Source organism: Triticum aestivum, chromosome 7B, assembly GCF_018294505.1.
Source record: "Triticum aestivum cultivar Chinese Spring chromosome 7B, IWGSC CS RefSeq v2.1, whole genome shotgun sequence".
NCBI classification, from domain to species: Eukaryota; Viridiplantae; Streptophyta; class Magnoliopsida; order Poales; family Poaceae; genus Triticum; species Triticum aestivum.
The window spans coordinates 643,558,127-643,569,556 of NC_057813.1; the positions used below are offsets into that span (position 1 = coordinate 643,558,127).

The 11,430-nt window shown below is 44.8% G+C and overlaps 1 protein-coding gene and 1 non-coding gene across 2 annotated transcripts; both read right to left on the reverse strand.

Annotated features, from left to right (window-relative positions):
• Positions 1-4,187: 4,187 nt before the first annotated feature.
• On the reverse strand, positions 4,188-4,303 carry LOC123163310 (U5 spliceosomal RNA). Its single transcript, XR_006481833.1, has one exon. It is a non-coding gene; the product is annotated as a U5 spliceosomal RNA (small nuclear RNA).
• A 684-nt stretch (positions 4,304-4,987) lies between these two features.
• LOC123157246 (peptidyl-prolyl cis-trans isomerase CYP59) lies at positions 4,988-11,128 on the reverse strand. The gene is made up of 14 exons (XM_044575507.1): positions 10,820-11,128; positions 10,092-10,196; positions 9,788-9,905; positions 9,646-9,696; positions 9,460-9,551; positions 8,991-9,090; positions 8,727-8,846; positions 8,552-8,629; positions 8,259-8,305; positions 8,124-8,179; positions 7,090-7,130; positions 6,716-6,821; positions 5,838-5,970; positions 4,988-5,758 (listed from the first exon to the last, which is right to left on the reverse strand). Exons 1-14 carry the CDS (start codon positions 10,915-10,917, stop codon positions 5,224-5,226), a joined length of 1,680 nt encoding a protein of 559 aa, XP_044431442.1. The 5' UTR covers positions 10,918-11,128; the 3' UTR covers positions 4,988-5,223.
• Positions 11,129-11,430: the final 302 nt, after the last annotated feature.

Here is an 11,430-nt window from a genome sequence, read left to right on the forward strand (position 1 = left end):
GTTGATAACGGGATCACATCATTAGGAGAATGATGTGATGGACAAGACCCAATCCTAAGCATAGCACAAGATCGTGTAGTTCGTTTGCTAGAGCTTTTCCAATGTCAAGTATCTTTTCCTTACACCATGAGATCGTGTAACTCCCGGATACCGTAGGAGTGCTTTGGGTGTACCAAACGTCACAACGTAACTGGGTGACTATAAAGGTATACTACGGGTATCTCCAAAAGTGTCTGTTGGGTTGACACAGATCGAGACTGGGATTTGTCACTCCGTATGACAGAGAGGTATCTCTAGGCCGACTCGGTAATGCATCATCATAATGAGCTCAAAGTGACAAAGTGTCTGGTCACAGGATCATGCATTATGGTACGAGTAAAGTGACTTGCCGGTAACGAGATTGAACGAGGTATTGGGATACCGACGATCGAATCTCGGGCAAGTAACATACCGATTGACAAAGGGAATTGTATACGGGGTTGCTTGAATCCTCGACATCATGGTTCATCCGATGAGATCATCGAGGAGCATGTGGGAGCCAACATGGGTATCCAGATCCCGCTGTTGGTTATTGACCGGAGAGCCGTCTCGGTCATGTCTACGTGTCTCCTGAACCCGTAGGGTCTACACACTTAAGGTTCGGTGACGCTAGGGTTGTAGAGATATTAGTATGCAGCAAACCAAAAGTTGTTTGGAGTCCCGGATGAGATCCCGGACGTCACGAGGAGTTCCGAAATGGTCCGGAGGTAAAGAATTATATATGGGAAGTCGAGTTTCGGCCATCGGGAAAGTTTCGGGGGTCACCGGTATTGTACCGGGACCACCAGAAGGGTCCCGGGGGTCCACCGGGTGGGGCCACCTATCCCGGAGGGCCCCATGGGCTGAAGTGGGAGGGGAACCAGCCCCTGGTGGGCTGGTGCGCCCCCCCCTTGGGCCCCCCTGCGCCTAGGGTTTTGGGAGCCCTAGGGGAGGGGGCGCCTCCACTTGCCTTGGGGGGCAAGGCACCCCCCTTGGCCGCCGCCCCCCCTAGGAGATCCCATCTCCTAGGGTCGGCGCCCCCCTGGGGTCCCTATATAAAGAGGGGGGAGGGAGGGAAGCCGCACCCTTGCACTTGGCGCCTCCCTTCCCCCTTGCTACACCTCTCCTTCTCGCAGACGCTCGGCGAAGCCTTGCTGGGATCCCTGCTGCATCCACCACCACACCGTTGTGCTGCTGGATCTTCATCAACCTCTCCTTCCCCCTTGCTGGATCAAGAAGGAGGAGACGTCTCCCTGACCGTACGTGTGTTGAACGCGGAGGTGCCGTCCGTTCGGCGCTAGGATCTCCGGTGATTTGGATCACGACGAGTACGACTCCCTCAACCCCATTCTCTTGAACGCTTCCACTCGATCTACAAGGGTATGTAGATGCACTCCTCTCTCTCGTTGCTAGATGAACTCATAGATTGATCTTGGTGAAACCGTAGGAAAAATTTTATTTTCTGCAACGTTCCCCAATAGTAACGACGTTCCCCTGCGTAAAGCAGCCGCCTGGCGGTCAGAAGGATGCCTACTACGCCCTCCATCACATGCGGGCGATCGTACGGGACCATAATCACCTTCTACTACCAACTAATCTCAAAGATTGGGCCGCACGCTTGTCGGCAATCCAAGACGCGGACATCAGACAAGAATTCTTTCGCATCCAGTCGGAGTTTGTGGAAATCATCTATCAAGATGTCCTTCGTACCTCGGGGCAGTTCTACCTCCAATATCAACCGTTCAACAGTGAAATAGATACAACGCTACAAATGCAGGCTGACAACGACCGCACATTCATGACCATCACGATAGACGGCGGCTTCATCCACGCTCCGGTCCCTGAGTCGAGTCGAAAGTATTGATGCTATGTAGTTCTGAAATATCGATTAGCTCATGTTGTAATTAAACTTTAATGAACTTGTATGTCTCTTTAATTTGGATAGTCGTTCAACTTATATGTAATCAATGCTATTTATTAGTAGGATCATGAATCGTGTTATTAATGTGTTGCTTCTCTTTCGATCCTTTTGTTGCATACTTATATATTGCTTATATATTATCTGTGAATTACTACTAACGTTTTGTTTGTCTAGTGCATAGAGATGTCGTCATATGTCGTGTACAAGGGTAAGGTTCCCGGAGTCTACGACGACTGGGAGGAGTGTTGGAGACAGGTTCACCATTTCAGCGGTAAAAGTTACAAAGGGTACACCACTAGGGCGGAGGCGGAAGCTAGATATGCGCGCTATCTAGCGGGAGAGAGGAGGGAGCGTTGGAGGAACCGGATGAAGACCAGTTTCATCGCGATGATGCTCATCGTGACCGCAACTCTCTTCTATGTGATGGTAGTTTAGATGATCGATATCGACTTTGTAATGTGACGATAAACTCGGCTAATATGATGAACTTTGCTAATGTCTCGAGACCTAAACTTGGCTAATGTTTGAACTTTGTTCGCTATTTCGAATTTGGAGACTAATATGATGAAAATTCTATTGTGTGGTGTTTACATTATGTGTTGTAACGTATTTTGTAACCTGTGCAAATATCAGAAAAGCAAAAAACAATAATTCCTAATATTCATAGTAGTGGCGCACCATATTGAGAATTAGTGGCGCACCAAGGCTAAATACCAGTGGCGCATTAGGGGGCATAGTAATGGTGCACTTGGGGGCATAGGTGAAGGTAAATATGGCCTCCTAGAAGGCATAATAATGGCGCACTATTGGACATAGTAATGGCGCACTATGTGGTGCGCCACTATTACTATTTGTTACAAGTGGCGTGTTAATAGTGGCGCACCTATAGTGCGCCATTAATAGCAAAAACAGGTGCACCACTAACAGCCTTTTTTCTAGTAGTGTACTGCTGATATGCCTAAGTGTCCACATCAACACTATCCACAGAAATTCGGGATGATCCGACACCGGTCTAGGGATCCCGATTTTTTCACAGTATATTTTACAATAGATAAGTCGTAGATCAAAAAAACGGTGGTTGAGATTCCATAAAACAAAATGTTTTTGAGATGCCAAGGAGCCTACTACATTACAAGTAATACATACAGTTAAACGGTTCATTCATGTATTAGGTTTGTATGACACAATTGATTTATATAACGGGGCATACAAAAGCGCACCTCTCACAAGAATACAAAGTACCGCTTGGTCCCACAAACATTGCTGGCACTAGAGGTTAGACTTATTGAAGTCAAGGAGGAGGCATATTGCAGTATCTTGCCCTCATGACTCATCAAGACGATTCCGGCTCTATGAAAATGGAGGTGTTTGAATCCGTAGAACCACATGGTCTAGTGGAACTCATGGAAATCATCCTTCATGGGCTCTTCACCTCCATAGTTAGTGATTCGGCAACAAATATCATTGAGCTTTGAGATTTGATGACAATTCTCGTGGTAAGCTTGAGGGAGAATGGTGTGAGCTCTCTCACCCACTTGGCGATTTTCACATTGACCTCTTATCGCCGAAGACTTCTTTGAGGAGAATGTTGAGGCCATAGTCATGGGATTATTTAACGAAACGATTAAATTCCGATCGATTGGAATTCTACATCAGATTCAAACGACTCGATACCCGCTCGATCCACATCACTCGTCTCACCGTGTTCTCGCCTCCGCCTTCGCCTCGCTCACTCCTCCCGTGCCGCCAGGAGCGCCCCCTTTGAACCACTACCTCAGTCGCCAGAGCCCACCGGTGAGCAGCTCTTCCGCGGCTTGTCCCTCCCCTTCCTCTTCTCATCTCATACGTCTCTCTCACCTCTGGCAGCCATGGCAGCCCGATCGAGAGGAAGATCCAGTTCAGTCGTCGTCGACCATGGAGCCGAGCTCGACCCAAACCGCCGCCACCGGAGAGCTGCTGTGAGTTGGGCTAAACCCCCTTCCTCTTCTCATCTCATACGTCTCTCTCACCTAACAACTGAGATGAGGAAACGAAGAGAACTGGCATGCTCAGCTCTGCTGTCGTTAGACGACGCTGGAAACGGCATAAGCCGTCCTAGAGAGGACTTGTTCATCATATGAAACAGGCACTCAAGCATCGACCATCCAAGGGAGTAATGTGTTAACCAACAACAGTTCCAATCCCGTAGCTAGAACAATGAAACAGCAAAATATTTAAATTTTGATTTGTGAGGCAACCTTCTCTCATAAGAGGTAAAGGTCACCCTTTAAAAAAGTTAGAATATGCTGCACATGTGTGGCGTGCACACGGTATTCTTTAGTAAAAGGCGAAAGAATAGTTCGCTTTGTGCCCACCACGCAGCTGCTTGAGTTTGAAATGGAGATGGTGCCGGCCTATACGTAGCGGGACGGCAGGGTAGCTCCTCCTTCCCGAGCGATGTGGGACTATTCCAACTTCTGCCAGAGCTGGGGAGTGCTTTTTTTTTTTTGAGGGGAGAGCTGGGGAGTGCTGCTATGCCAGGTTTTCTCACATGGGCTTCAAGCATCGCTAAAGCCAGTTGGGCTGGACTTCAGGCTTTGCACCATTCTCATTTCCTTTCCGCCGGAACGCTCAAAAAAAAAATTCTACCATTGACAGTGAAACACTAGCAGAGATTGTTAAAGCAATCTTGCTCTAGAAAACAGCTAAATCTACCACGCATAATGATCTAACATGCAAGCTCCCCTCAAAAAGGTTATTTGACATACTTGACAAATTTTGTAATTCCTTGTCCCATTTCGTAAATGAATTTTGTGGAAAAATAAGGCAAGCTTTTAACGGTGTTGAGCTGTTTGATGAAGAAACTACACATTTACCAGACCCGCGATAACGCTTTTATTTATTTACAAAAAAGCCTACAAACCAAACAATACCCGAAAACATTTTAAGCATGAAATTGACAACATTCCCATTTCATTTGTTAAAAGAAACCATTGGAAGAAAAAGGAAAGCTAAGGTTCTCATTTCACTTGCAAAAAAGTGTAGAAACGAGCAGAATCGCTTGCTGTATACACAGGAGAGCAGTTATTAACTATTGAAGGCTGAACCACCGGTCCGAATCCACACAACAAAACGTCCTTTTTGATCTAAAAACAACAAACATTCCGAAAATGAACATGTGATGAAAACTTTCCGAGCTCCCATATTATACAGTCTACGCCTAAACATTTCAAGCTACATAAAAAACTCAGCGTATGCAGAAAATTGGCGAGGGCAAAACTGGCAGGCGATACAGCAGCCAACATCTATCTATCATCCTGGTGCCGCTTCTCCCTGTGCCTGCTCGCCTCGCGGTGTCCGGCGTCTTCCCTTCTATGTCTATCAGCATCAGGGCTCCGCGCCCTGCGGTCACGCTCGTCTCTCCTGTGACGATCGCCCTTCCCACGGTCATCATCGCCCCTGTGGCGCCGGTCACCGTTGGGCTTATCATCCCTGTCGTATCGACCAGCTCCTGATCTCCGTTTGTAGTCTTCTTCACCGTCGTCCATGTTTCTGCTCCTGCTATGTTGCTTGCTGTAGTCACGGTCGTCGTGCCTAACAGAGCCTCGACCACCAGATCTGTCGTGACTGTGGTGGTCGTCTGGCCTCCGAACTCCTCGGCTCACAGTACTTTCTTTGCTTTGCCGGACTCCTTTCTGGTCGTTCTGACTTCTCTCCCTGCTGCTGTTCCTATCGCGGTCACCACGAGGCGGTAGCTGAGATCTCTGGTCATCTACTTTTTGAACCTTTCTTCGGTCAGTATTCCGACGAGCAGTATCATCCTCGAAGACGAAATCATAACTGCAACATGAGAGTAGATTGTCAGAGCATGTGACAACGCTGTAAAAACAATTGTCTAAGACAAGAGATGGAGAGTGACCTTCGACGGTTATTCCCGCCTCGCTGAGTGTTATCATCTTTCAGAACATAATTTGGGGCTTTAGGCTTCTGCTCACCATCCTGGTCACAGTCTCGGGCTATGTGATCTGGAGCACCACACTTGAAGCAACCATCTGCAATAAGAAATTACAAAGTCGCACATTATTCATTTTAGAGTTTCTAAAGGGTGCTTGAACAAGAAATAATAAAGATGAAGGGCACAATATCAGAATTGTAAACACACATTGTAAAGCCCAAGGAGAACTTGCCACACATTTCTGATTTTGACATGTGGGACCCAGGTGGCAGAAAAAGAATCTCGCGACACGGCAACAGGTGCAGCTATAAATCAAACATGTGACTGACACATGACAGCTTGCCTAACTTGGGGTCTGGCAAAAAAAAAAGTGCAGCTACTAATTGTTCATATCTCCAATTGTCTAACAATGTTTTGCAATACTTGACAATCCAATAGAAATTATGGTCACTAATAACATTTCCAAGCACTTCTCTGGGTACCTTCAGCATGCTCCAGAAATTTCTTCTAACGAATTTAAAAGGAGCCATTTAACATAGTATGAATGATGTCACATTTGGTTGCAAAGGAACTGTTACATCCTTGATATGTTCCAATTGCTTATGTAATTTTCCATAGGAATAAGAATTAGGTTCGCAGTAGAATTCAATTTCAGAAGTTCTCTTGAACGAATGCACATTTCCCTCCGAATGTCGACATAATCAGTTCTCATCTAACGCTGATGCGTTATAGTAACCATAGCCAGCTAACCATTAGAGCTTTGTTTACTCATAGAGAATCCATATTTCACGACAATAAAACAATATCATGAAGAAAAAATAACCCGCGGTCAGAATCTATACCTTTATTTCCATTCCGTTTACTTTGTCTGAACTGACCCCACAATTTTGAAACACTTTGGCTAAAATCAACATGGATCCTCCGATCATCAATCAGGCAGTTGTCCATCTGCAAGCATAGCATTGAGTAAGCAGTGTTCTCTATATAGTGCTATAGTAAGAAGTACCAATAATAAATGAAATTGTAGGGCATAAGTAAACATTGTAAGAGGACACTGAATTGTCAAAGCAGCAACAATGTTGTGACTTTCATTAGTGAAGAGTAGTTGACAGAGCACACGAGTGCACGAACGATAAGTAACAAAATGCAAATTAGTGGACAACTAAGATATAAGGAGCTTTGAGTATAATTACAGGAATCCAGGTTGGATGCTAACCTTGAAATATGCACGTTCGCATGCCTCCTTTTCCTCAAATTCTAACAAAAGATCATCAAGAGAAACTGTTAGCATTTTCTATTACAACGTTCATCTCGATGATTGATACAGGTAGAACAATAAGTGTCGTCTATATTAGTACACCACAATTGTAGCCTTTATACTATACCAAAACTGGACCTAGAGACAACAATTGTACCATCTAGAACCTTTTCTGCATCTAAGATTCCCATTTTATTATTTAAAATAGAAGCCATTACATTGAAGGTGCACAAGTAGCCAATATCTTTTGTGTTGATGATTTCCTATTTTCTTCACCAAGCATTCAGTTGTTGGGAATGAAGCAACATCACAGTTGCCTGTTCACGAATTTTGTTCGGAACCTTGATTCACAACAATATAACTACCTTGCTGAAGATAACCAGATGGAATGGTTGTAGGGAGATAGGTAGACAAAGGTTGGAGTCGGAGAACATAGATTTCTTCATACTTGGTTGATTATGAAATAGCATCTTTATATAGTGCAGGCTGCAGGTAGCCCTTAAGCACACCCTAGCATGATGTGAAGTCCAAACATGTTGTCTCCTATAATCCTATACGTCCTTAATACAGTAGTGTTCCCTAAATGAGTCATGGTCTTCCTCTGCTGGGATCGCTGATGCTGCTAATCCACAAGAGATTTTGTCCAAATACCAGTCCCAAACTACACAATGCAATTGTATCCACGACTAGTAACATCAAACATGCATAAATCTCCCTCTGTTTGGACTCTCTGCTGCTGCTAATCCACAACACATGCATTTACTAGTTTGTTAGCAAACTACATTATGCAATTGTATCCATGCCTAGTAATGAAACTTAAACGTGCATACACCATCGACCATATCGTAGGCCTAAATGGCCAAACCTATGCAACTGCTCGATGAACAAACTGGAACCAAGATTCCCTACATAAATAAAACATGCTATTTCTATGCAATTGCTCCCTCACTGCATATCATCATGGTATAGAAGTTTAGAGGGAATAAGCATACCAATAAAAGCATAGCATAAACTATCCCCAGTCTTGAAGTCACGAATTATTTCAGCTCTGCAACCAAGGATGTGAAGTTAACAAGAGCATAAACAAGGAGATGCATGTGTTAGTTGAGGTTAAGAAAGGCACGCACGATGTCACACTTCCAAAACGCGAGAAGATTGTATATAAATCTTCATCCTGCAAAATGATCAAAGTAGCCAGAATTTTTTTTTGAAAAGCGATGGGCAGAAAGTAACAAGTTCAGTTAGGACATCCAAATAATTAGCAATTTAACCAGAATACTGTCAGAAGAAAATCTACATGTAAAGAGGCAGCACAAATGTAATTAATGTCAAGCTTTGGGCAAAGCAGGATGATAACATAAATAAAAGAAAGAACTAAATGAGCAGAATATTATGCAAACGGTTACAAACTAATACTAACCTGTGTCACTGGATTGAGTTTGCAAACAAATAAGACATTATCTGGTGGTTTGACCTCAGCATCTGGAATGTCTCCAACCTGAATACAACAGGTGTTTCATCACTCATAAACATGACATGGTAACTAGGAGTATTAACGAGTAAGGTGTTGGGTTTGATATGGCACCAGGACTTACACTCTCAAGGATCACTGCATTAGCATGTGCTTCTTTAGAGCGGATCAACTCCTCAAGCTGACCAGGATCCACTGTTTCATCTAGAGGGACCCAGCTATCCTCTAGGCGCTCTTCTGCAACCTGTGAATTTTCAAACCGGGAAGACAAAATATGGCATTGAGAACATAACCGTTTTTTATATGGTGGTGAAGGATGTGAATGAGACAGATGCATTCGTACTCAAGATCTTACTGAAATGAACACAAATGGCATAACTCGACTTACCTCATCACGCGGCTTTCCTAATGGAGAATTCTCAGGAATAAGTTCAGCAAGCTGAGGAGGATCATCAAAAGGATCATCCAAGATATATGTGTGTTTAATCCTGTCAATAAAAAAATTAGCGAACAGTCGGCAGGCAGAAAGAATGAAAGCAAGTTAATGCTAGAAAAGGAAAAGGTCTGTTTAGTGTGTGCCCAAAGGTAGCCCATGGAAACCAAGCCAAATTCTGCAGACCGAATTGGCAGCTCAGGTTTGGGAAACACTTGGCTCCAAAAATGAACTGCGGGATAAATAGAACATAACCTAAAATTTTAGCATCAAACCATATAGCAGATAAAATATTTTTAAGCAGCCACAGTTTGAGAAGGCTGACAAACTTTTGGCTCTCAAGGGCACAAAATCAAACAGCCCTGTTCTTTGGCAGATATGTCCTAACTATGCAATTTACCACAGGTCTGAAACAACATTCTACCTTATGTCCTTAAACGGTCTTCCTTTATCATCAACATATGCTTCATTTATCTTTGTCAGTGTGTCAAGACCTTCAGCAACTGTCCCAAAGACCTGCAATTGACAGAACAAAGTGATGAACTCACTGAAGAAATTATCAACCTCTCACCAGCCGGAAAAAAAAAACAGTGAACAAGGTTCTACTAACCGTGTGCTTGTCGTCAAGGTAGTCAACATCATCCCGCAATGTGATGTAGAACTAAAACAATCAAAAATAGATATTAAGAAGTTAAAAACAGGCAGACATATGTCCTCAAAAATTAAAAATCAGTACCGTTGTAATATTGTACCTGTGAGGCATTGCAATTCTCACCAGCACTTGCCATAGCAATAGTGCCAGTTTTCGAGTGCCTTAATTCTGGACGGATCTCATCATTGAAAAATCGAGCTTGATCACCATAAAGGTACCTGGAGAAAGAAGATTCAGCTTTCAGACATATCTTTGACAGTAGTAGACAGCCTAAATTCAAGTAAATGTCGAACACAAAAGACCAAATTATATGGTTCAGAGCTTAGTAACACACACGCGCGCGCACACACAGAAACATAAGTTGGGGGGAACACATATTGAGAATTCGGTAAAACAATGCTCACTTGTACACGGAATCACCACCACTGCCAGTTCCAGTAGGGTCCCCAGATTGTGCCAAGAAATCCTTCTCCACCTTGTGGAACAGACACCCGTTGTAATACTTCATTCTGTTTAAGTCAAAGCATAATGTAAAAGAATGAGTACCCTGATTACTAATAATCGACTCTCCATGAACTCCTGCCGTCCATTATGTGTGGTAAGAACAGCAGACACATCTATAATCACTGTAATTTGGAATCCTAAATCTACAGCAGGTTGGAAACAAGCCACTAGAAACAAACAAGAGCTACATCACACTAAGGCACACAAGGCCCAAGGCACAATCTCTATTCAGTTCTGATAATGTCACAGATAATTATGAATCAAACATAACAGCACTAAGCATCAGATGGCGACTAGAGCTCCGCTTGCTTGAAATGAGGTAAAATTAGACGCCAATCCGCTGATCCCCAATGCAGCTGACCTTACATAAGATGTTCACAGTATCACTAAGCAATCCGAAACAGCTCAGAGGAAGATTCGCAGAGCTACGGGGACACACAAGTCGCACCTACAGCTACAAGCAATCTCGAATCAATCCAGGCACGGCACAACGATAAATTACAGCTAAACTAGCAGCGAACTTGCCCGCTTAATCAGAGACGAAATCAATCAATTAGAAGCCGGCCGTGTCGCCCATACAGACCGAACGAAACCGCGCAGAGAACGAGCCCTAGGTACGGCTGCTTACTTGCAGAGCTTGAGGAAGTTCTTGGTGGTGAGGGGGCACAGGTCGGTGTGGAGATCCAGCTCGATGTCGCCCACGCTCGTGACCATCAGGACCGACATCTTGGCCCCTCGCCGGCGGCAAGCAAACCGCGGCTGCGGGTGCGGTGCGGGAGGGGGGGCGAGGAGGCGGCGAGGGTTCGGTGGCGCTGGGGATTGGAGAGGGGATTCGGGCGCCGGCGGAGCGCCGCCGAGGAGGGCACGCCGTGACAATCCCAACCCTAACTTTTTGGAAACAATCCCCGCCGAGGAGGGCTTGGGATGGAGAGGCAAAAAATCGAGAGGGTTTTCTGGAAAAGTACGTCACTGGGAGAACTGGAACGGAATCCAGCAGATCTGCGCCGTCCGGGATAGATCGGACGGCCGGGAATTTCTTTTGCTTTGGAAACATGACGGTTGGGAATTCAAAAAAATATAAACACAGCACAAACACGACGTAAATTCATCGCAAACTTCGGCGAGTTCATTTAAACTTAAACATATTTTACAAAAAAAAGAAAAAAAACTACTAGGGGCCGCCACTCGCCGTCTGCCTCGCCGCTCCCCGCCGCACGCCGCCCTCGCAGTTCTACATGC